The 24,469-nt window shown below is 30.5% G+C and overlaps 2 protein-coding genes across 5 annotated transcripts; both read right to left on the reverse strand.

The window, feature by feature from the left end:
- Positions 1-744: 744 nt before the first annotated feature.
- LOC111706446 (selenocysteine lyase) lies at positions 745-16,714 on the reverse strand. Of its 2 annotated transcripts, XM_023479323.1 has the most exons (16): positions 16,612-16,714; positions 16,019-16,082; positions 15,499-15,527; positions 14,886-14,921; positions 13,090-13,166; positions 11,016-11,087; positions 10,898-10,950; positions 10,414-10,534; positions 9,928-10,030; positions 9,323-9,450; positions 7,578-7,648; positions 6,384-6,455; positions 6,075-6,109; positions 3,180-3,297; positions 2,104-2,191; positions 745-1,107 (listed from the first exon to the last, which is right to left on the reverse strand). In XM_023479323.1, the coding sequence occupies exons 1-16, from the start codon at positions 16,684-16,686 to the stop codon at positions 1,032-1,034; spliced, it is 1,218 nt and encodes a 405-aa protein (XP_023335091.1). In that variant the 5' UTR covers positions 16,687-16,714; the 3' UTR covers positions 745-1,031. The 2 variants fall into 2 exon arrangements, with proteins under 2 accessions (XP_023335091.1, XP_023335092.1); XM_023479324.1 differs by lacking the exons at positions 745-1,107; positions 2,104-2,191 and adding an exon at positions 2,465-2,533.
- A 590-nt stretch (positions 16,715-17,304) lies between these two features.
- LOC111706452 (deoxynucleoside kinase) lies at positions 17,305-24,410 on the reverse strand. Of its 3 annotated transcripts, XR_002766239.1 has the most exons (11): positions 24,342-24,410; positions 23,753-23,811; positions 23,014-23,090; positions 22,498-22,557; positions 21,901-21,955; positions 21,373-21,491; positions 20,510-20,599; positions 19,421-19,489; positions 19,029-19,112; positions 18,255-18,472; positions 17,305-17,743 (listed from the first exon to the last, which is right to left on the reverse strand). XR_002766239.1 is itself a non-coding variant. In XM_023479331.1 (10 exons), exons 2-10 carry the CDS (start codon positions 23,793-23,795, stop codon positions 18,380-18,382), a joined length of 690 nt encoding a protein of 229 aa, XP_023335099.1. In that variant the 5' UTR covers positions 23,796-23,811; positions 24,342-24,410; the 3' UTR covers positions 17,305-18,379. The 3 variants fall into 3 exon arrangements, 2 of the variants coding, with proteins under 2 accessions (XP_023335099.1, XP_023335100.1); XM_023479331.1 differs by having other exon boundaries at positions 17,305-18,472; XM_023479332.1 differs by lacking the exon at positions 24,342-24,410 and adding an exon at positions 24,239-24,261 and having other exon boundaries at positions 17,305-18,472.
- Positions 24,411-24,469: the final 59 nt, after the last annotated feature.

Here is a 24,469-nt window from a genome sequence, read left to right on the forward strand (position 1 = left end):
TACTGGAACATCTTCTTGAATAAGCAATCAAATAAGTACTTATGGAACATATTCTCAAATAAACACTTCTTGGACATATCTCGAAAATTATGAATGAATTTTGATTGTCAATTGAAACATTTATCAATCTAATATTATTTAGAATGCAGAAAATAAGTTAAACTAACTTCATTTTGACGAATTTTTTTTTATTTTCATGAAAAATTTGCTGAAATGAGTGAAAATTAAAAAAAACGGTGTATTTTCCAGGATAAAAATCCGTACAATCCGTACAATTTGAAAACAAATCCGTACAATCCGTACAATTTTAGGGTTAAAAAAAATCAATCCGTACAATCCGTACATTTTGGCCACCCTGTAGTTCTCTAAATATCACATTCGTGGGAAAAAGATCTGATTACGTGAGATTACTCTAAATAAGAACTTACCAACATATCATGAAATAAAAATAAAATAAACCCCCATCCAAAGATTTATACAAAGATTTAACATCATTGAAAAGATTGTTTCATCCAGTTTTCGCATACATTTATCAAACTTTGAACCCAAAAATGTATTTCTTTCTAAAAAGATCTTTTTTGGTATGCATCAATCCCGCTAGTCTAAAAACTTAACTTTCCAGGTCCATGTTTACAAAGGATTATTCAAAATTCAAGGATAAACCCTTTGGTTACATCCCACAGGTTATCGTTAAATTCTCAATGGGTTTAAATTTGGTTCAAACAATTTTATGAGAGTAAGTGATACATTTATGTTACTCTGAGAGAACACACACATTTATTTTCACCAATTCAGCAAATAACCTTTGAAAAATATTATTCATATTCAAAAATGCATCTAGGAGAAAAATTCAAGAAAATATACACCTCTATTGCTAACTGAATGTTCATTTGAAAACCAAAGAGAGCCACTGCGGAGTACACTTCAAATGCCATTAAAAAATCATAATATACTATATTTAAAAAAAATATAAAAACTTGTAGCCCCACAAATAAAAATGGGTTTAAAATTAAAGTTCCCTAACATCTGGATCACCGTGAAATAGATTCCAGGGCATCAAGAACCAAATCTAGTTGCTCCTTGCTTGTTTCTCGTCCCACACTTAACCTAAGATAATTAAGGGATTGCATTATAAAAAAATACAAAAAATCCTTCCCTACAAAAAAGAGCGCTTTCTTCACAATCTTTTTTCTAACCATATTTTTTTTGTTTTGATATTTTTTATGTTGAATTCTGGGTTTTAGAGGAAGATAGTAAAATGATGTAAGAAAATGTCTGCAAGTAATTGTTCCATTTTTCATGTTTAATTCCAAAATCCAAATGTTCTAATCTTACCCCTCGGCCCCGACCCGTCATGAGGGATTAATATTTGAAAATTTAACCTTACATGAAATCATTAGCCAGTTAAACGATATGATCTCTTGCCACAATTTTTGTTATTTTATACTGAAGCTGTATTCTAGATATTTTACTCTTGTGAGAACCCCGCAGAAATCTTAATCTACGGTATTTTAAAATGTACAACTGTGGAATGTTAATGGTTTTCAATAATTCAAATTTCAAAATAAATCTAAAATGATGTGCTGTAGGGTAAACACTCACAGAAAAATATTTAAACAAAGTTTTCTATTAGTATTAGAAACCACCAGGGCCTCTTTAAACTAAATTTAAAGGTAAACATTTTTTGAAGAATAGAAAATGTTTATTAAATACCATTTTTTACAAAATATTTAGGGGGTAATTACCTACAAAGTTTTTATTCTTTTTCTTTGTTTACCATTAACTTCTTTTTTGTTCTAGTCCAGTGTCCATCAGTAAGAGTATTATAGTATATACGACCATTTTTTTACTTATGAAAATGCCAAGCCTTTAATTTCATTTGCACACACTAATGGTTGATGTTATAATTTTTCAATGTTATATATTATATGTTATATTATAAGGCTCTTTGCTTATATATATATATACATTTTTATAAGCACATATATATTTTATATACACATTTTAGCTATAGCCGGTGAAACGGCTGAACCAAATTGGCTTACATTTTTTGGGGTAATTTTTTTCAAGATAAAAATTTTAAATTCATTTCAGCTAATATACCTTAAAGTTTGTCTTGCTCCCTCTTCTTCCCAATTCCAGGAGTTTAAAAGAGTTTGAGATACTTTATCTCCAGAATGGCAAGCTGCTCCTGGATAAATTCTTAATTTGATCAAAAAAAAATTATTTAAAGGGATTGTCTGCGAATTTTGAGGAAAAATCTGGTACAATTTAAATCGGAATTATTAAAATAATTTAAAATTGTTTGACAGAGACGTAATTTATCATATAACACTGCTCATTGCAAAAATTTATTTGCACAAAATATATAATATATATACAAAAAGGTCAAAAATATGATTCGGTTGATATTTTATTTTCAAGTTTTAAGAATTTGCTCAGAAATGTCAACTTTCCGAATTTCCTTAATTGAATTTTAAGAACTAAATCCCATTTCTCCGATCCTGTCTATTTTCTTTCGATCATAACCATTCTTAAAATTATAAAAGGAAATGATATTGAAAATCAGAAAAAGGAAGTATTGCACCAGTTTGCGGAACTTTCAGTCCAAAGTAATGAAGTTTAAAGAACAGTAAAATTATTTCTATAAAAGCTAAAGATAGAAAACTACAGAACCGGAAGGAATAAAAAGAAAAAAAAATTACGTAGCTAAAATTCATTAAATTCGGTTCCTGTAACAAAAGACAAAAAAAACATTTAGAATGGCTCATTCAGAGTAAGTAGCCAACTTAATAATAGGAACAAACCTCAAGTCACCGCATGACGCTAAACCATACCTGTTGATGCAATGCAAATATAATTTACTTGATGCAGGATGCGGGACACTGGTTTAACTGTTGATACAGTGAGAATATGGTTGAGTTGATGCAGGATGCAGGACACTGGTTTACCTGTTGATACAGTGAGAATATGGTTGAGTTGAAGCAGGATGCAGGACACTGGTATACCTGTTGATGCAATGGGAATATGGTTTAGTTCATGTAGGATGCAGGACACTGGTATACCTGTTGATACAATGAGAATATGGTTGAGTTGATTCCAGGAGGCAAGAAACTGATATACCTGTTGATGCAATGGGAAATGGTTGAGTTGATGCTGGATATATAACACTAGTTTACCTGTTGATGCAATGAGAATATGGTTTAGTTGATGCAGGATACTAGATCCTGTGGTTCCTCCAAATCTAACACTAAGAGTGTTGGGTAGCATGTTTATGTCAACATATCTCCAGAGAACCTAGGCAGACATAAATTATTGCCCCTCTATTTATAACTTTTTTATTTATTAATTAAAGAAAAGTTTGGAAATTTTAATCAACCAAGGGTTCCCTGAAGACGCTACACTACGCTCTGAATGTTGCGTCAAAATCGGTCAACTTTTGGTACAGAAAAGAGTAGTCGCTATTGAGGTGCCCAACGGCAGGGTTATTCAACAATTTTTTTTTTTTTTTTTTTTTTGGGGGGGGGGGGGGTATGACCCAAAGGGTCTTTGCCGGGGGCCTAAAATAAAAAAAAATAGTTTTTCAATGATTTAAACGATTTTTCAAAGCCCAAGAAGGGACCATACACAACAAGCAATATTAATTCTTTCTTCCTCCGCTATCTGCATGATGTAGACTAAAATATAAAAAAGTACTCTTCTTGATACCTATCCCATATTCTCCATAACAAAATGTATAAATGGAGATTTCAAGAAAATTCCGAAAATTTATTATTTTTATACCGTACATCAAAATTTAGGCTTATACACCTACAGAATTAGGCATATCTTACATCTATACTCTAGCATATATACCTAGACATTCAGGCATATACACCTAGACAGTTAGACATATCTTACATCCATACTCAGACATAAATCAGGAAAGAGTTTGGAGAACCCAGACCGCCATCGGGTGGATATTCTTTCGCATACATATCTAGACAGATAGACATATCTCACATTCATTCTCAGGCATGTATACCTAGACAGTTGGATATATCATACTTCCTTACTCAGACATATATATCTAGACAGTTACGACATATTTCACATTCATACTCAGGCATGTATACCTAGACAGTTGGATATATCATACATCCTTACTCAGGCATATATACCTAGACAGTTAGACATATTTCACATTCATACTCAGGCATGTATTCCTAGACAGTTGGATATATCATACAGCCTTACTCAGACATATATACCTAGACAGTTAGACATATCTCACATTCATACTCAGGCATGTATACCTAGACAGTTGGACATATCATCCTGACTCGGGACATATATAACAAGACAGCTAGATAAATCAGATAGTTGGACATATCATACATCCATACTCAGGCACATATACCTAAACAGTTAGGCATATCTTACATGATTTTATATTTTGCGGATTCCAAGTATTATAACAAAAAAGAGCCAAAGAGGCATATTTAGATAGACAGGCAGACATATCAGACATATATAGATGTAAGATGCATAATTCTGTAGGTGTATAAGCCTAAGTTTTGATTTACGGTATGAAAATCATAAATTTTCAGAATTTTTTGAAAATCTTCATTTCTACATTTTATTTTTCAGAGAATATGGGATAGATATCAAGAAGAGTATATTTTATATGTTAGTCTACATCATGTATATTACCGAGGAAGAAAAAAATGAGGATTGTTTGAAGGAATAAGGTCTTTGCTCGGGCTTTAAAAAATCGTTAAAATCACCAAAAAACGGCCGTTTTTTCAAACTTTATGCCCTAGGCAGGAATCCATAAATGTTGTCTTTGGGCACCTCAATAGCAACTACTTTCTTCTATACTACAAGTTGACTGATTTTGACATTGGCAAAATTGATGTCTAAGCAAATTGGCTGAAAAAAACTGGTGTATAAGTAAAATGTTTCATTTCGCCCTAAAAAATATTTTCGGCTTTTTGAGATTAAATGCACGAAGCTTGGACGAAAACTTTACAGAGTAGGATGTTAATTTTCTTAATTATTCCAAATGACAGTTTCTTAACTTAACAGTTAACATATAACAGTTGGGGTAATCAATCATGCGTAGATAATGTTGGTCAAAAGGCGCCCCCCCCCACGGTGGGGTATTCTAGGGGTCATGAATTGTCACTTGCATTGATTTTAAATGATTTCAATTTATAATCACTTTTCCCGTCCATATATTTATCCTTGAATGGATCCTGTAATCCCGCAATTTTTTTAGATGTCGTATTTGTGACAGCGAGTATTTCGGAAGAAAAACATATATTTTACAGTAAAAGCAAAAGAAAGCAGTAGCGCGCGCGTTGAAAATCCTATTTTAAGAGTTTTTAATGAAATAGCGGGATTTCGGTCGAAATTCTTAACTAAAACATAACATTTTAACAACTTGGAAACTTCTCTGAAAAAAAATCTTAAGCGGAAAAGCCTTATTTGACATAAATAAAAGGTTTATTGAATAAATACATTTTGGCTGACCATCCCATAATACCCCACTGTGCCCACCCCCCACACCCCCTTTGAAAATTCATTTATTTTTATAAACGGTAAAATAAACCAATAAAAACCAATCTCCGGTTTTATTTGGAAAAAAATTGCTCAGTCATATTAATACTAATCATTCATTCTAGAGAAACGTGAATGAAATTCTTTTTCTGAAGGCATCTCTACTCTGGTATCTCTGGCATCAATTAATAAAACAAATTATGAATGACGAAAAATAATCAATATTATTTGAATATTTTGATGCACAATGCTCAACATTTTACCCAAGAAAGAAACCCCCATATCTTTGTTTACTTTTGCTAGTGTACTGCAGTGTTTGGGTATAGAACAAACAAATTCGGTGCTTCTCAGGTTTTATTTGTTTCTCTCCCAAAAACTTGCAGTAAACTCACTTTTTAAACTCTTTTTTTTTGCCTTAACTAACAGCACTAATTCATGTCGCTAATGAATAATTTTCAATATATTCTCTTCTTTTCATTTAAAATGTTTTCTTAAAAATTGAAATTATTTTAACAAACACGTTTAATAGTAACCTGTCCAAGATCTAAAGTTCCAGTATCCTCCAGAACTAAAGAAGTATGTATTAAATTTCATAAAATGTGAAATTTTTGTTCTTTTTTAAATCGAAAAAGTGTGTATAACTTTTCCATAAAAACTATTTTGAAATAGATGAACATCAATTCACAATTCAATTTTTCAATGAAGATCTGAAAGTTCAGTTTAAAAAAAAAACCAAAAAAATAAGCATAATTTGACAAAAAAAAGGCCAGTTCTTAAATTGTCGAAATCCGCAAGTACAGTTAAAAAAAATCTTCTAAAGTTCTTACTCAATATGAAATTACCTAGGTTAAATTTTCTTATCAGTCCATCTCTCAAATAGTCCCTCATTTTCCTCATATGATTTGTGTAAACATCTAAAAAATTAAATTTTCTTCTTGGCTAACCAATTTCTTCAGAAATGACATGTACAAACCATTGCTTGTTCGTTTTATAAAAACTTTTGAGGTTTTTGGACTTACAGAGGTTCCACGAAAATCTAAATTATACGAAATAAAAAATTTTAATTCGTAAACATTTTCTTTTCTTACACTACGTGGACTTAAAGAGGTTCCACGGAAATCTGAATTATACGAAATAACAAATTTTAATTCGTTGTGGAAGACGATGCCTGGCCGCGTTAAACAAGTTCCACAAGATTCAACAGAATGAGATAGAACGGATACGGGGCATAGTACTGAAAAAACATCTACACGTGTGATATCGATATTGACTCTAGTTCTGAACCCTCTAGTAATAAGTTATAAGAAATATATATACTGGAAGTTATTTATGCGTTTTTATTAGAGTCTGACTTACGTCCTCTATATCGTAAACATTTTCTTTTCTTACACTAAGTCCAATAATGTCCCTAGAGAGAAAACTGCGAAAAACAATCAAAAACGAGCGTTTTAGCTTCTTTTATTTCCATTTTATTTTCTCTATGGATAAAAATATTACAAAGTTAAAAAAAAAAACTATTTTTACATAATAAAGTTCAGAAATAATGGAAGTTCACAGTATTTGTACATGGTGCCATTTATAAGTCTAAAAACCTCAATAACGAACCAAGCTAATAAATCTACATTCTACATGTCCGACGAACGTCCACAGACATAAATAAGTAGTGGGATTAGAGCGTTGTCAAAAGTTTAAATAAGTTATAAAAAGTACTTTGGAATTAATCAGTAGTACTTATTTAAGTTCAGTTTGATAACTGTTGCATGAAAGAAAAACATTTTCCATCTGTTGTGACTGTGTGACTTATTAAAAAGCCTAGGAAAAAACTTTACAAACTTTAAAAAGATTTTTTGCACTGAATTTGCATTTTTTTGTTGTTGATAATTATTTTAAGATTTCGTAAACTGTGCTAAAAGATTATGTATCAGTTGACTCATATTTGTAAAAAAAAACAGGACAGGATTAGAATTAAGATTTTAAATGATTCAATATTCCTTTCAATGTAAATAAATTTGATTTTTTTGAAGTATAATTTTTACCTAAATTTGTGTTAACCAGTTCAGCAGCTTGTCCTATGCCCACAATCATTGGTGTGTTCTCTGTTCCAGCTCTAAGCAAATATCTTTAAAGTGACTGTAGCAAAAACAGACTGGTTAAACATAACTTAGCATTATCGTAGGACGCTGATTTTTTGCATCCGAACTCACTAATTTGTATTGTAACTGCCAAATGCAATTTCAAAACATCGGAGCAAATGTGCGCGCGGGTGCGCTTTTTGTTAAAAAATACGACTTTTTCACTTTTTACAAGCTTTACAACGTTAAATGAACTTGCAATTGTATCAGGACGCGATTATTCAAGAAATACCTGACAATTTTGCTCCCTAGAGCCTCAAGTCCCCGCGCGCGCGCAATTAAAAAATAAAATAAAAATGTTTTTTAATTAAAGTTGGGCCTAATTCAGAACAAAAGTAGTATGCAATATATCAAAATACAGGTAAATTGGGACACGGAATTAATTTTCGAGGTCAAAATTGACTTTAGAGCATTCTGACAGGCGCGCTAGCAGCCAGATGTCACATTGTGTATCGCATGCTACTGTATATCGCATTTTTTTAACAAAAAGCGAGCGCGCGAACGCATTTCCTCCGATCTTTTTGAAATTGCATTTTGCAGTTACTATACATATTAGCGAGTTCGCATGGAAAAAATCAGCGTCCTACGACAATGCTAAGTTATGTTTAAACACTGTTTAAATTTTCCGAAGAGTAATACACGACTTATGCCCCCCCCCCCCCTTTCTAATAATGATATTGTTCTGTCTATAAATATAGAACTAATATATGTAATAATTCTGTCAGGTATATTACAAATATTTGACAAGCAACATTGGATTGTATAAAAGGAAAACACACATATTAAAGAATGTTTAAACTTTGTGAGAAGAAATTATGTTATTTTCTTGTTCTCTTAGAACCAGTTTCTAAACGCACCACTACCGCCTTTTTCCTCAAAAAGACTGAAAGCGCCATTTCAAGTGACCTTCTATGCAATACTCAATGAACAACGGTACCCTTGAAACCTTAATCTAATCAAAAACGAGGAAAATAACGTCGGTTTTCTGACTAGAGAAGTGATTAATTCTGATAATTTTTCCATTGTTTCTTAAACGCAAAAAATATGCAAGTCACTTTTGCAGAGAACCCAAAAACAAACACAGTTTAAAAAATGATGAATATCTTTTTCATATTTGAGCAGACAAAGATTTTAGAGGAAACCATTTTAAGTAGAGAATTTGACTGGAGGGTTACTGAAATTACGCTTACTGTCCCTTTAAGCTTGAGTGTCAAAAAATGGGGTCAATGCAAGAAAAATTATAAGATTAAAAACTTAAATTATTGCTGGAAAGCCGGGCGCGAAATGCCCTGGATAAATTGTTACTGAAAAAAAATCAAGTTCTTTGGTACAGTTATATTCCTTCTAATTTATGCAGAATAATCCTCTCTTGAGAATTAAAATATTTTAATATAAAGTAAAAGTATAAAGCATTTTTCTATTCATTCCCACACGTCACTGCAGGTACAGGTATAACTTTATAATAAGCTTAATGATAGTTTTATCACGTAGTTAAAAACTTTTTAATCGAAAAATTCTAAAGAGTTCCTAAATTATTCAAAACTGATCTAAGTGCAATTTTTTTAATGATCAATGACAAATAATTTTTAAGGAGGAAGGAAAAGGGACTTTTCAAATAAAAAACCATAAAAATGAAAAAAACATCTAACCTAAGACCATATTCTTGTCCTCCACCCAATAAGAGAGGAGAAACCTTCCATTTATCTGAGCCTCTATGATACAAAGCTCCAATACGAGGACCATAAAACTTGTGTCCAACAATTGTCAAAAGATCTGCCTAAATAACAAAAAGAACATGGCATACAAGGCTCTCAGCCTAAGAAGCTTAGAATCCAAACCGAACCCAGCATAACTTTGTCCTAGGACTTAGCCTTACATTTACTTTATTTACTTTAAATATTTCTAAAGGTGATGGTGGACACTGAAGATGTCCTATTTTAAGAGGGGGGGGGGGGGAAAAAATGAATCCAGTGTTTGGCCTTCTAATAACCTCAAAGACCTAAAATGACCTCCAAAATGAAAATGTTATAACTATGACTTTATGTGTATCAAACAATAGCTAGGAACCCAGGGAATACAGTAGCAGCAACTAATTCAGTGTTTGATCTTCTAATGACCTCTAACGACATTTAATGACCTCCATCTTATTAATGTTTTAACTAGGCTTTATGTAATTCAAACGAAAGCTAGGAACCCAGGCAATAAAGTAGCAGCTGGGTGTTGTTGTTAATGTAGCTGTTATGAATATAAATACCTGAAGATCATCAACATTAACATCAAGCTTGCCAATTGTTTGAGCAGCATCTGTATGAACAAGAATAGGAATATTTCGTGTCATGTTTAGCGCAGTAATCTCTCTAAAATATCAAGTTAAAGTTAGAAGAAGCAATGAAGAAATTATCAGAATTTAACACTTTGAGTCAGTAAAACGAGGTTATCTTCCACATTTTTGATCATATTGAGGTTTTAAGGGAACCAATAGCCATCTTTTCATAGAAGGTCACTTGAAATTACGCATACAGTCCCTTTAATAGAATTCTAAGAACTCAAGAAGAGACAAGGTTCTTATTGATTATTCAGCAATTCAACTCACTAATCCTTAATTCGTCGTTGCTTAAAACATTGAAAACTAGAGAAGAATTTTAGGAAAAAAATCTTATAAGAAGTCTTATTTTAAAAACCTTTCCCAAAATATAAAAAAACTTAAACGCAAATAGGTAGCAAAGTCCTGGTATGAGACCTGAAAATTTGTTTGACCGGCTGAATTATTCCTGTTTCATTGTTGGCCATCATAACAGTGACCAGACATGTACAATCAGTTACTGTACTGACCAGCTCAGCTACACTCACCCGACCTGTACCTAAAAAGTTCAGTTCAGTTCAGTTCAGTTCAGTTCAGTTCAGTTCAGTTCAGTTCAGTTCAGTTCAGTTCAGTTCAGTTCAGTTCAGTTCAGTTCAGTTCAGTAGATTGTGGAGTTAATCTATTCAACCTTAATAAAATGTTGTCAAACCTGATTTGAAATATAAAGTGTAGATTAATCTTAAAGAATCTCAATTTTGTTAGAACTTTTAAATGTCAAGGAATTAATGAGCTAATCAAACATTTGTCTAACTAATTTATGTTTATATTTTTATATAAATAACCCTTATTTTTCTGTTCTAAAACCAAAGTGTACGAGTAAAAATTTATAAAACAAAATATCTCTTTGTACGAAATTAGTTACCTTTAACAACCGGTACATAGTCCACTTGGCATACTCCTTCATTTTCAAGCTTTCTAGAAAATATAAATTGGAGAAATTTTTTAATTTTTTAAAATTTTTTGTTATATTTTAAATTGACCTTAATGGCTCCAAAATTGCTGAATGTTCTATGTTAGTTGTGATGATTTGAGGGGTCTTTTTACTCCTTTCCCTAGAAAAAAAATCCATCGTATTCCACTAGTGGCCAAATTCGACTCTATATTGAAATGTTACAATCCCAAAATTTGCTAAAGTTTGTGCCAGTCTTAATGCAAATCTTAACGACCCTACCAATTTCTTCCCCTTTAAAAGAGAAATATGTGTTTAAAAATCTATTTTTAGGCTGATTTAATCAAAATCAATGATTTTAAGAGATTATTAAATAAAAATTTTGGAGTAAAAAGTTTTATGATTGCTTATTTATTTGAAATCTCAAAAACAAAAAAATTCACAATAGTTAAACTTTGGAATATTAATGTTCTTGTTTATATTTGATGAAAATATATTGGATAATGTTCTTGTTTATATTTGATGAAAATATATTGGATAAATGTTAAAAGATTGGTTTCTAGAAATGTTTGCATACAAATAATTGAATAGAATTTAAAAAAAGATTTTAAAAACAGTTTTCATAAAAGTTCATACAATAACAATTTACATAAAATCATGAGATTGAATTAAAAAAATATGTTTTTGACGCGATAAAAATTATTAATATAAAAATAATAAAATCAAAATCATAATTAGGAAAAAAATGATATTATTAAAAATAGTTTTATTATTTTGATTGTTTTTGTTGTAAAAAATCTAAGATAATTAAGTTAAAATTACCCCTGTAATCTGGACATTTGTTTCTACCCTCTGCCCATTTTGCTATACTGTAAATGGTCTTAACGAGTAAAAAGCTTATTTTGATATTGTTCATGTAAAACAAAATAATGTTTGTATAATTTTTAGAATTATTTCCGTTAACTGCATCAGAGGTCTAATATGAGACCAATAGGAAGAATAATACCATTTATTAAATGCATTAGCATAGATGGACATACTTACGAGAATATATATGAGTTTATGTACGGCTGCAAAGAATGCATTGTATAGCATAGATGGACAGACTTACGAGAATATATATGAGTTTATGTACGGCTGCAAAGAATGCATTGTATAGAATAGATGGACAGACTTACGAGAATATATATATGAGTTTATGTACGGCTGCAAAGAATGCATTGCATAGCATAGATGCAAAAACTTTTAAAAGAAAATACAAACATGTTACCAAGTTGTCCTATGATATATTAAACGTTAATCTTTAATAATAATAAAAATAATAAAAATACACTTTGAAAAAGTTCAGAACGTACTGTACAAACATCCGATAAAAATTGGAAAAATATTATTGAATTGATTTTCAGAAAATACCCTGTAAATGTATTGGGTTAATAACAAGGAAACCTAATAACATTTTATATAACTGTCCAGCTGTAAACAAACTTAAAATCTTATTTGAAAGGAAATGATGAAGTTGATATAAAACAAATTATTGAGTTGAAACAAAACAAGTAATGATATCAAAGACGATAGCGATCACTATTATGATTACAAATACGATTATGATTGCGAATGATAACGGTAATGGTAATAGAAATGTTAATGTGAACGGTAATTACAATAGCAATGACCATGACAATGAAACTGATAAGGAGAATGCAACTATTAATGAGAATTACAATGGCAATGAAAATAATAATGATAAAAATAATGATAATAACAATGACAATGACTATGACTACGACTATGACTAAGCCTACGACTACAAATCCAACGAAAACAACAACAACACGATTACGAAAACGACAATGACAACAAAAACAACAACGACAACGATAACAACGTAAGTTATATGTTAATTGGAATAAAAAATTCCCTACTATGAAATACCTAAAATGATGTATTGAAAGTATGGAATACCTAAAATGATGTTTTGAAAGTGTAGAATACCTAAAATGATGTTTTTAAAGTATAGAATACCTAAAATGATGCAAGTATTGAATACCTTGAATGATATTGAAAGTATGGAATACCTAATATTATTAGTTGAAAGTATGGAATACCTAAAATAATTTATTGAACGTATGTAATACCTAAAATTATTTATTGAAAGTATGGAATACCTAAAATGATGTATTGCAGTCCAAATTGCCAAATGGTTGGATTCTGTTCCTCCTGATGTAAAGGTTATTTCACTGCTCTAAATACACTTTTTGTGATTTCAGCAAAAAATGGCATCTTTAAGAATATTATTATCTTTATATAATTTTTATTCGTAATCGGAACAATAAATATAAAAAATTGTTAATCTTTGTTATGGAGAAAATGTTAGTAAAAATCACAACAACCAGACAAAATTTGGACGATGATGGGGAATTCTAGACTAATCATATTTTGATTTTTCCTCAATATTGAACAATTATAAAGCAAAACCATTCAATTTTATTAAAAATCTCAAAAATTTCTTAATATAAAAATTATGTAAGTTTATTAATACATAAATAATTATTGAAAAGTGAGAAATTTAATTTATTTTCATGTATTATCCACTTCTGTCTTCTAATACCGAACTTAAAGGGACTGACACCATAATATCAAAAAACCCTCCATCGATGGAAATTAAATTTCTAAGGGAGTCACAAGATACCTTGAAAACCTTCGCCAGGGCAAAAAAGGTGAAGATTTCTTTGTTAACCAACATGAAAATTAATAATTTCTCTTTAACAGTAGGTTGTCAAATTAAACAAGATAAAGGGTTAAAGGATCCTGTACTTTAAAATCCGGGTTAATTGAAACAATGTCGACCAAACAGATTGTTAAGTACAATAGATGGTAAAGTAGTATTTGTGCACTCTCAGTACAGCTGTATTCTAACATCACAAGTGTCAACTCAGTATTGTGTCCGACAAAATTATTAATAATAGTGATAATGTTAGAATAAAGAGCTTATCTTACAGTGAAAATGGTGCAATTTTATGTATTATTTATTTTCTTTTTTTACACTTCTTTATTTAATCTTGAAAAACATGTCAAATAATGCGAGAAAATTTCGTTTTCCTTGTTATATTTGACACTTGTGACGTCGTGTATAATTGATCCATTTCTATTGTCACCTATTGTACTTAATAACCTATTTGATGTCGACTATCCCTTTATGTAACTAATTTTATATAAAAAGAATGAATATCTAATCTTCATTAATAATTGATGAAAATGAATAAATCAGAGCAACCTTTATCACACCGCGTAATATTATAAACAAAATTAACAATGTTTTGGGGACCACTGCACAAACGATCGTCTTTAAAAACGACCCACTCGTTTTGAACTTTTAGAAAACAAATAACGATAATTTTTAAAACTATCGTTTTATTAAAACGATTTGCGACCGTTTTCTATATGATTATTTTAAAAACGATCGTTTTTGAAAAAAAAATTTTATTGACAATTATGTTAACGATCGTTAACAAAGGGTTGTCGTTAACGATCATTAACGAAACGACGAACTTTATCAAAACGGTCGTTTTTGGAAAAAAATTACATGCAACTTTATTGAATGTCCTCTTACATGAAGTTGAACAGTTGTGGGGGAGTTAAAACTTCTTGCTATTTTCTTAAAAACTACTCAATGATTAGTACAGTTGCCCTTCAGGTCGGTTTCCTCTTTTTGTTAACGATCGTTAACGAAGGGTCGTCGTTAACGATCTTTAACGAAACGACGAATTTATAAAAACGAGCGCTTTGAAAAACGATCGTTTTAAAAAGACAATTTTTAAAAAAACGAACTATTTAAAAAAACGATCGTTTTTGAAAACGATCGTTTCGTTTTCGATTTTTCGTCGTCGTTTTCATATAGAAACGATCGTTTTTCTGAAAAATGAAAACGTTAACATCCCTATGCATAGTACTATTTTTATACCTTAGCACCTATCATAGAAGCAACCTGGCCTCTGGCCTAAAATACAACATTTTAAAACCTTATTTTAAGATTTCAGTACGGATTTATAGTTGAAAAATGAAAAAAGTATTCCAAAGTTTAAAAATTATAAATAAATGCATTTTACTTTACAATTTGCATTGTACACTAAACTAGTTGTGTGTACATACAGCTAGTTAACTATACACACAATATATATAATAGATGTGTAAATAATTGTACAATGTATATTGTACAGTACCGTGAAAATTAAATGGAAAATGAATATATTATGATTCGATTTTACACCAAAACATTTCTTTGCTTGTCTCTGAATTTTGTAAAAAAGTATGATTTGAAGATGTCTTTGAAATTTATGTTTCATGACTTTAAACTAGACAAAACCAAACAAAAAAATTTAACAAAATTGGTGCCACATCTCATTATTAAGGAAAATGTTATTGCTAGGTTTATAGAAACCTGTCAGAATGACATTAAAACTCATCAAAAACTTGACAAAACAGTTTTTCATCTCTAAACTCACTTATTTATCAACATTCTTTTTTAAAAACTTTTACATCTCATTTTTTTTTGAAAAAATCGAATTAATTTTTACCTTTTCTATCGCTTTTTTTGCTTGAACACCTAGCAGTGTAAACCTTTACAATCCTAGATACATGACTAAAATTTCAACAGAAATTGACAGTGAAATGGGGGGAGGGGTGCAGAAGTCCTCAATTTGTAATCAGCACCACAGAAATGCGCGCTCCACAATTTGTAATGGTGTAACTGAAACTGAATTCAATTTTATTTCTCTGTCTACAGCATCAACAGTCAACAATTTAATTGTTTGTCGAATTTTCGAAGTTGGGCTGCTTTACATAAAATATTAGATGAAGGGTGTCCCAATAATCATCGAAAATAAGAAATGACATTAAAACCGTCGTTGATTTAAATTTATTAGAAATGTCTGAATAAAAAATTTGGTTGCTCCTTTATTAAAAAACCCTTTTACATAGAAACTTTGTAACTAGTATTTATATATGTAAAAAATCGTTATATAATTCCATTTTTTTAGAACATCCAGTCACCATGTGCCTTCTTTTACTAATTTAGGTTAAAACAGTAAAGGTTTCCTAAATAGTGTGCGGAGCTAGGATTTCCCCAATTATCCAAACTGTCAACTATAGCTGACCTAACCTAAGGTAAATATTTAAAATTTATATGTAATAAAATCTTTATATCTTCTGAAACTCTCAAAAAAATAATTGTTATTTCATTCAGCCTTGGGATGTGCAATATTTGTTAGTCTCAAAATATTTATTGATAAATAATAAAAACGATTCTACCAAAACATTTTTGTCTAATATGTAGGGTTGTTGATCGTTTTGGTTCGCTTTTAAAATTTGTCAATAAAATCGAATAAAATCAGACAATTGGTCAGAAAAATAGGCAAAAATCGAAACCAACACACATCAATAAATATTTTAATTTTTGGTAGCTGTTTTATGTTGATATGGAACTCCGCTTAGCCAAATTAGAGATGAAATCTGATCAAAATTAAGTTCTGCCATAATGCTTAAAAATATGAAAGTTTTGGACACTTAAGCTCTCAGGAACATCTTGAAATGGTGAGAAAGGCTCATTTGCGATTTTAAATTGAAAAATGAAGGAATTCATGCATTTTGAAATGAATGAACAATCCCTTTATGGTATCTTCTTTTCATACCTCCGGAGCTAGTGGAGTAGTAGCATTATAATCCAGGTATACTGGCTTCACATCCATAAATATGGATTCGGCCATTTTTATTCTAAAATATTGTCAGAAATATTTTTAAAACTAATTCAACTAACACAGGTTGATTACACATCAAGTTTTAAATTTTATATTTATTAGGAAGTTTATATTTAAGGTCCCCAAAAGCTTTAATCTTTTTGTTTACAAACTTTATTTTGTTCTGTCAAAACAATTCTTTTAATTAAATCTCAGAACTTAAAATCTAATTTTAGTAAAACTTTAAACTTCACAAACTTAATCAAAATAAAAAATTTTAAAAATAAATTCAAAATATAAATATGAACTGCACTAAAATAATAATGCAAAATATAAATATGAACTGCACTAAAATAATAATGCAAAATATAAATATGAACTGCACTAAAATAATAATGCAAAATACTTTCAAAATTTGGTCATGAGAGTAGATTTTTCATTTGTCATGTCAACTTTGGTAAGTTGCATTTTTAAATCAAAAAATTATAAAACCCTTAAAAATATTTAAAATTTCCAGCTTATTTGAAGCAATATTAGAAATATTTGTAGATAAAACTTTGCAAGTTGTTTCGAGATGTAACTTTTAAAAGCATTAAAAAAAATTTGTTCAGTCTTTTGTTGGCTTTTTCTTTTGAAACAAAACATGAATGAGGTTATGGCATGTTTTTATTGGATTTTAGTTCAGTATATTTTATAATTTATCAATGATTCGATAAATAACGAAATATTACAAATTCTGTTCTGTTGTCACACAATGATATATCAATCAATCAAAGGTTGGTCAATGATTATTGCTAAACACAACAGTCATAATAAATATTAATAGAAAAACAATTAAACACTCCTTTATTTTAGTGTTTATGGTAGCAGTGCTGTACAAATCTTGATTGATTCCTTAATAGCCACTTTTATGAGATGTCATTAAATTGAATTAGATACAACACTATATTACGATATTTGAAAGATTTACACTAACACAAAATCTATCTTTTATTCTTATTTAAACTGTTCTGAACTACACAATTCACACTTTTGGACCGACAAAATAATATGCTAAATTGATGAGTAAAGAAGAGTATTGAAGATACTTAGTCAATGCACTTAGTTCCAAGTTCCAATAAATGAAGACTGAGAAAATTATTATTAGGTTTTTAGGGGGCATCGGGTCCTCCTCGACTTTAAATTTTACAAAAACAGTATATATCATTACAAAATAACAATGTAAGATTTTCAGATTTATCTGTTTAAAACATGGATTTTCAACAACAAATGTTGTTATTTCTTGCTTAAACCTTCCCCTGAGTCGTGTGAGATACCACAAACAAAAATCTGTTCAAAGTGTTTAATCGAATGAAACAAAATCCAACGTGAAAAAATAATCTTTGGTTTTTAGTGTACATTTATAAAACGGAAAAAAATGCAACAACATGATTTTAATTTGATTTTGAGATCAATGTTTCCAGGAGATGTTTAGTGTTGACGCTGTAAATTGAATAAATTAAATTCTGTAGATTTTGGGACGCGATAAGTTTTTGCATTTGATGAATGACTTGCAAAGAGAATTTAACTGAATTAATTCAGATTCTAAGTAAATCGACTTTTAAACATATCTCATCAGTGATTTAATAAAAATGTGAACTTTCATTTTAATGAAATTACAAAACAAAAACGAGATTTTTTCTCCACAAAAAAAAAACTTTATCAAGAACAATTGTCCATTATCCTACACACATTTAGTTTTCAAGGTTTGGTTGTATATTGGTTTTATAATCATGTTCTTGACGTTAAGAAAGTCCTCCTCTAAATCACAGGCATCCTAAACAAACACCTCTGATCTTTATATTCTTTAACTTGGAGGAATATAACAAGCTGAAAATTATATTTCTTTAGTGTATATTGTTTCAAGTAATTCAGGGGATCAATGTTCTTAACTGTGCTTATGTTCCAAAGCTTACACAAGTGTCAGATTTGGGCAATCGTGGTAATATCAACGGTAAATATTTGAGGAATTTAACAACAACTCTATTATTTTTCTTTTTTAATCAAAAATATGTTATACTAAGAATGTTTTTAAAATTGACAAAATTAAACAAATGTTTCTCTCTTAAACCCTTTAATCTTTATTCTTAATCTAAATATTTCTATTTAAATGATTTTTTTTAAATTTTCTTTTTATATGTAAAAATACTAAAATCCACTGTACATCATTTACTGCTAAGTTGTAAGTTTTACTTTTATATTTGCTTAACAAAACCTTTAAATTGTTTAAGAAGAAACTGAGATATAGAGCTGTAAATGACTGCTGGCATTCTTCGGGTAAGCGCTTAGTTAAAAATCTGTGGGAAAAGAATCTGTTGACCCCGAAAACCTACCTTATCAGCGTCAATAACCACTACAGGGGCAGGGATAGGGAAGGAATGGTTGAGTAACCAATCTTCGTGAAGTCCGTGCAGATCCTGATCAAAAACAACAAATTCAAACTGAAGCTTATCAATATCAATATTTTTTCGTGAGCCATCTGCATCATGAGAATTATGAAAGCAGTACAGTGGTCCTCCTTGATTAAATAGAATACGACGACGCATTTTTATCCAAAAAAATATTAAAATTGAAAGTAGTGAAAATTTAGCAAAGTTAAAAAAACAGAAAAGTTTTTATTTAAAACGTCCAATTTTTTCAGGAGCTTCTAAAAATTCAATAAACTTCGATGTTTAAGTAAAAACAACAAAAACTTCTATCTCTACTCAGCAGTCTGCATACCAACCTTAATATATTGAAGTGGTATTAAATGCTCCTCTCCACGGCTCCTCAACTTTAGCCTCTCGTAAGCCACCTTTAAAAATAGTCATTACAACCAAATAATAAAAACAATTGTCAGACTTACTCACAATAAAACAAAGTTAAAGTAAACCCCTAAGAATTGGTAGATAGTAAAGTCTATCGTTTCTATGCAAACATACGCAACTTCTTGTTACTAGAATAAGTCTTCTCCCCCGGGTCCAAACCTCGTGGATACGTTGTTTCGACGGTTAGGAGCGCCGACCCCCTATTTCATTGAATGATGGGTTGTCCCTTAATAATAATAAAAGTAATAATGGATGCAGAGAAATGAACGGTCCATAATTGAAGGCGTCTGGTTCTGTCCTCGTTAAATTTGTAAGCATTATGTTTCACACGGCAATGCGGGGAAGTGGATTGGAGGGACATTATCTGTCTATTTATTACAATGCTGAAAAAAAGTGCTAACCTAACAGAAGCCTACCCCTCGACCCGGACTCTTTCAAAGTTGGCGATTCAGCTCGTTAGAAGAGCCTTAGTGAAATGGTTTATGCACGCGCGGTTGGCTACATTGGGGGTCAGTCGCCATAACTATTTACTTGTCAGCAGTCAAATAACTTTGGTTTATTTATAACTGTAGTGTATTATATTAGTTTGTTTTCATAACAATATTGAACTCTAGCTGCTACTTGTCAGATACGGTGTTACGTTGTAAATCAAATCAGTGTTCAGTTTAGTTTATACCAAGATGTATTAAACAATCTGCGTTTTTAAAAATAAATTAATAAAATCATTGGAGTAATCAGTAATCATTCCCTGGAAATAAAGCTGCAAGGCGTTCATCAAAAAAAACCGACAAAGGTAAAAAAAAGGACAATTTTATTTTTTTATTTGATAACAATTTGGATTTTTAAAGAAAAGATAAAAAAAAAAAACGATTTAAAATTTATAATTTATTCCGAATATATACTAATCTAATTCCTAAATTCTAAAAAACTAGAAATATAATGAGCAAATTTCTACTATTCACCCTTACGAATTGAAAATTTTGAAAATCACATTGCCAGGCACTAACCTTCGGTGTAGTTCTGAGATAAACAATTAGATCTGCATCAATATTCATTTCAGGAGCAGATATAAGATATTCAAACCAGGCTTTCAGAACCTACAATATTCATTTCAGGAGAAGATATAAGATATTCAAACTAGGCTTTCAGAACCTACAATATTCATTTCAGGAGAAGATATAAAATATTCGAACCAGGCTTTCAGAACCTACAATATTCATTTCATTTCAGGAGAAGATAAATAAGATATTTAAAGCAGGCTTTCAGAACCAGCAATATTCATTTCAGGAAAAGATATAAGATATTAAAACCAGGCTTTCAGAACCTACAATATGCATTTCAGGAGCAAATTAAGATATACAAACCAGGCTTTCAGAGCCTGCAATATTCATTTCAGGAGCAGATTAAGATATACAAACCAGGCGTTCAAAACCCAAGTGTTAAAGTTTAACATGGAATCTCAATCAAAATTGACTCATGATATCAAACTTTTTACTTTTCTAAATAAAATAATAAAAAAATAAAGGAACAACGTGCTTTTTAATTGTTTAAAATTGATCAAATGGAACTTGACCTAGCGTACAATATTTATAACATTTATTTTCAATAGGATTTAAATTCGGGTGGGGATTGATTTTACAGAAAAATGTACACCCCTGAAGTTATCAGAGGAAATAAATATAATCTTAATTTACTTAAAACATTTTTCGGGACTATTAATTTATAATATTAATAATAATATAATACTGATCGTTAATTGATAAAGTTAAACAATTAATTTATTCATCATTAATTTATTTATTAATCATTAAAGTTTATTAACCATTAGTTTATTAATGGTCAGTAAACAGATCATTAATTGATTTTCTACCTCGTATTCAGAACTCTGCATTTTTCCTGTTCTCTTCAGATTTTCCACAAAGCAGTATCTGGCGCTATAGATAGATCTTTCCATAATCTTTATAGGATACAGGGATACAGCATGGTTTTCTAGATATAGGATAAAGGGATACAGCATGGTATTCTAAATATAGGATACAGGGATACAGCATGGTTTTCTAAATATAAGATACAGGGATACAGCATGGTTTTCTAAATATAGGATACAGGGATACAGCATGGTATTCTAAATATCGTATACAGGGATACAGCATGGTATTCTAAATATAGGATACAGGGATACAGCATGGTTTTCTAGATATAGGATACAGTGATACAGCATGGTATTCTAGATATAGGATACAGGGATACAGTATGGTATTCTAAATACAGGATACAGGGATACAGCATGGCTTTCTAAATACAGGATACAGGGATACAGCATGGTTTTCTAATCATAGAATACAGAGATACAGCATGGTTTTCTAAATATAGGATACAGGGATACAGCATGGTTTACCTAGCATTGTTAGCTGGACATAGGTTTGAAATGCAAGTGACCAGCGGCATGGATCCTGAAATATTATTTGTCCATAAAAAAACACATTTTTGATAACTTTTTTCATTTCAGTGATCTATTTTTTCTTTTTCTTCTTTATTTTCGTGCACGAATTAATTTAAGGGTTATGTCTTATGAAAATATAAAAACCAAGAAGAAATCAAAAGTTATGAATCTGTATGAATGTGAAATCCTAAAGAAAGGGCGGTATATGTACCAGGTACCTGTAAAAGATTACATGTACCTGGTACATCAACTGTAGAAGGTTATGTGTACCTGGTACATCAACAGTAGAAGGTTATATGTACCTGGTACATCAACTGTAAAAGGTTATATGTACCTAGTTCAACTGTAGAAGGTTATATGTACCTATTTCAACTGTAGAAGGTTATATGTACCTGGTACATCAACTGTAGAAGGTTATATGTACCTGGTACATCAACTGTAGAAGGTTATATGTACCTGGTACATCAACTGTAGAAGGTTACATGTACCTAGTACATCAACTGTAGGAGGTTACATGTACCTGGTACATCAACTATAGAAGATTATTTGTACCTGGTACATCAACTGTAGAAGATTATTCCCGTTTACATTCCTCCATTTATCCACAGGTTCCTTAAAGGGACAGTAGATGTAATTTAACAAATTTGTAATTTTTGGGAGAGGAAAAATATTTGCGAAAACTGGCACAATATGCAATATGCATTGGTTCAAGCTTCAGTGCAATATTTTAATATTGGCGTGGGTGATTATGCAACGAATTGAGGATGGACATTGACTTACGTATTCAAAAATTCAAGTTGTTTTCTTTCTTAAAAGTGCTCTAAAAGAATCTTAAAGGTACACTTAAAGCAAAATCCGATTTTCGTTGAGTAATTTTAATTTTCCAATAAGATTTACAAAAACGATTTGACTAATGGTTTTGTTTATATCTTTGGTCAGAGAAAAAAATTGAACAAAATCTAGAATTTTTAGATAAAATAAATTTCTTTATCTTCCGTTGAACCTTATTTTATTCTCGGAAAACGTTATTTGTTTAAAAAACTGACCTGAGAACTATGCAAATTCTACCTGAAGTATTTGAAGATGAGGAATGTTATTAAACCGGTTTATAAATTGTGTTTTTCCTGCGCCAATATTTCCCTCCACTGCAAACAAACAACAATTTATTCTTTAACTTCAAACTTAACTCGGTTTGCCATAATCGTCGTTTTCACAAATATTCGAATTAGATAGGACGTGCTAAAACTGAAACTCCTCAATGTACCAAAATTTCTGTTTATTTCTGATTCGGAAATATATTTTAAATCTGCACCAAAGAAGTAATTCTGGTCCAGATTTACAGTAAAAAAATGTATATGAAAAACAATGGTTTAAGAATTCCTTAAATTGTGCAACTACGACCAATTTCTTTCCAAAATGAAAGTTTAAATTAGTTTAATTCTTGTTATTCTAAAAATAAAAAATACTTTGGATATAGTTTACGAGTTCGTCCGTGATTTTTGTAAACTTACGTGATAACATAGTTGGGAGGGAGGTTGAGGGAATTTAACTACGCTCTGGATGTTTGTTAGAAAAAATTGATCTTGGGTTAGGTCAAATTTTTAATTTTCCGAAATTGAAAAGTAGTTCTACACATTTTAATCGTCTTTAGAAAATAACATATGCGATTTTATTCACGACCAATTCGCAGAGCGCAATTTTAAATTACTTAATAGTCCCAAGGGACGATAAAGTAAGTTAACCTCCCTCTGTTGGGGTTATCACGGGTCGGTAATGTTGGTAGAAAGGCGGTAAAATATTTGTTTTCCTAAAACAGTGAGAGGTCTGGCCATTCTCTGAAGGCTATTCATCAAGGAATAATAAGATCTGAAAATAACGAAGTTGTTGAATTTTATATTATTTAACTATTTAGAACACCATTACTTTGTTTTTCGGTGAAGTTATTAAACAGAATTTTTTATTTCTCGAGAGAGGGTTCAAACCTGTCAAGATAAAAAAATGAGAATTTTTTTTTAATATATTTTTTTCGAATTTTTTTTAGCCTGTAACACCCCCGGCCACCCATGAGTGTCCACAACAAATTTCAGCCCAATCGGTCAAGCCGTTTGACCGGCTTTACGCAACATATATATATATATACGAATGTCTTGTTTTATTATACAGAAGATTTGAAGTACCAATTGTGTTAAAGACAGGAATTTAACTGAAATCTTTGGATTCAGTTTACCATAAATCCTCCTCATATGTTATGATTGACCCAGTAATACTATAGGTTTGAAACTGTTCTGAAGACCTGATATCACAGGAGGACTAATACTGATGTGAAATTGTTGAAAAATCGAGGACAGAATCAGTTCAGAAATAAAAAAGGGAATTTTCATCGAATACTTATTCACCTGTCGAAGCACCAACAAATAATTCCTTTTTATCTGAAATATTGTAAAATATTAGACAATATATTTCATAAATTTTTATTTTAACATATTCATATTTGTTAAATATTCTTACATACTAATCGAAATAA

This window comes from Eurytemora carolleeae, unplaced genomic scaffold (genome assembly GCF_000591075.1).
Source record: "Eurytemora carolleeae unplaced genomic scaffold, Eaff_2.0 scaffold515, whole genome shotgun sequence".
In the NCBI taxonomy this organism is placed as follows: domain Eukaryota; kingdom Metazoa; phylum Arthropoda; class Copepoda; order Calanoida; family Temoridae; genus Eurytemora; species Eurytemora carolleeae.

What these genes read in the sequence shown, in the direction of transcription:
- LOC111706452 (XM_023479331.1), bottom strand. Translation starts at nt 23,795, where the DNA reads ATGAATAGCCTTCAGAGAATGGCCAGACCTCTCACTGTTTTAG. An exon ending in CAGACCTCTCACTGTTTTAG is followed by an intron (nt 23,091 to 23,752) that starts GAAAACAAATAT and finishes GTTTGTTTGCAG; the next exon opens with TGGAGGGAAATATTGGCGCA. An exon ending in TACCACTTCAATATATTAAG is followed by an intron (nt 19,113 to 19,420) that starts GTTGGTATGCAG and finishes GTTTTTGATCAG; the next exon opens with GATCTGCACGGACTTCACGA.
- LOC111706446 (XM_023479323.1), bottom strand. Translation starts at nt 16,686, where the DNA reads ATGGCCGAATCCATATTTATGGATGTGAAGCCAGTATACCTGGATTAT. An exon ending in CCGGTCAAACAAATTTTCAG is followed by an intron (nt 10,031 to 10,413) that starts GTCTCATACCAG and finishes TTGATATTTTAG; the next exon opens with AGAGATTACTGCGCTAAACA. An exon ending in ACTGGTTAACACAAATTTAG is followed by an intron (nt 6,456 to 7,577) that starts GTAAAAATTATA and finishes TTAATTTTTTAG; the next exon opens with ATGTTTACACAAATCATATG.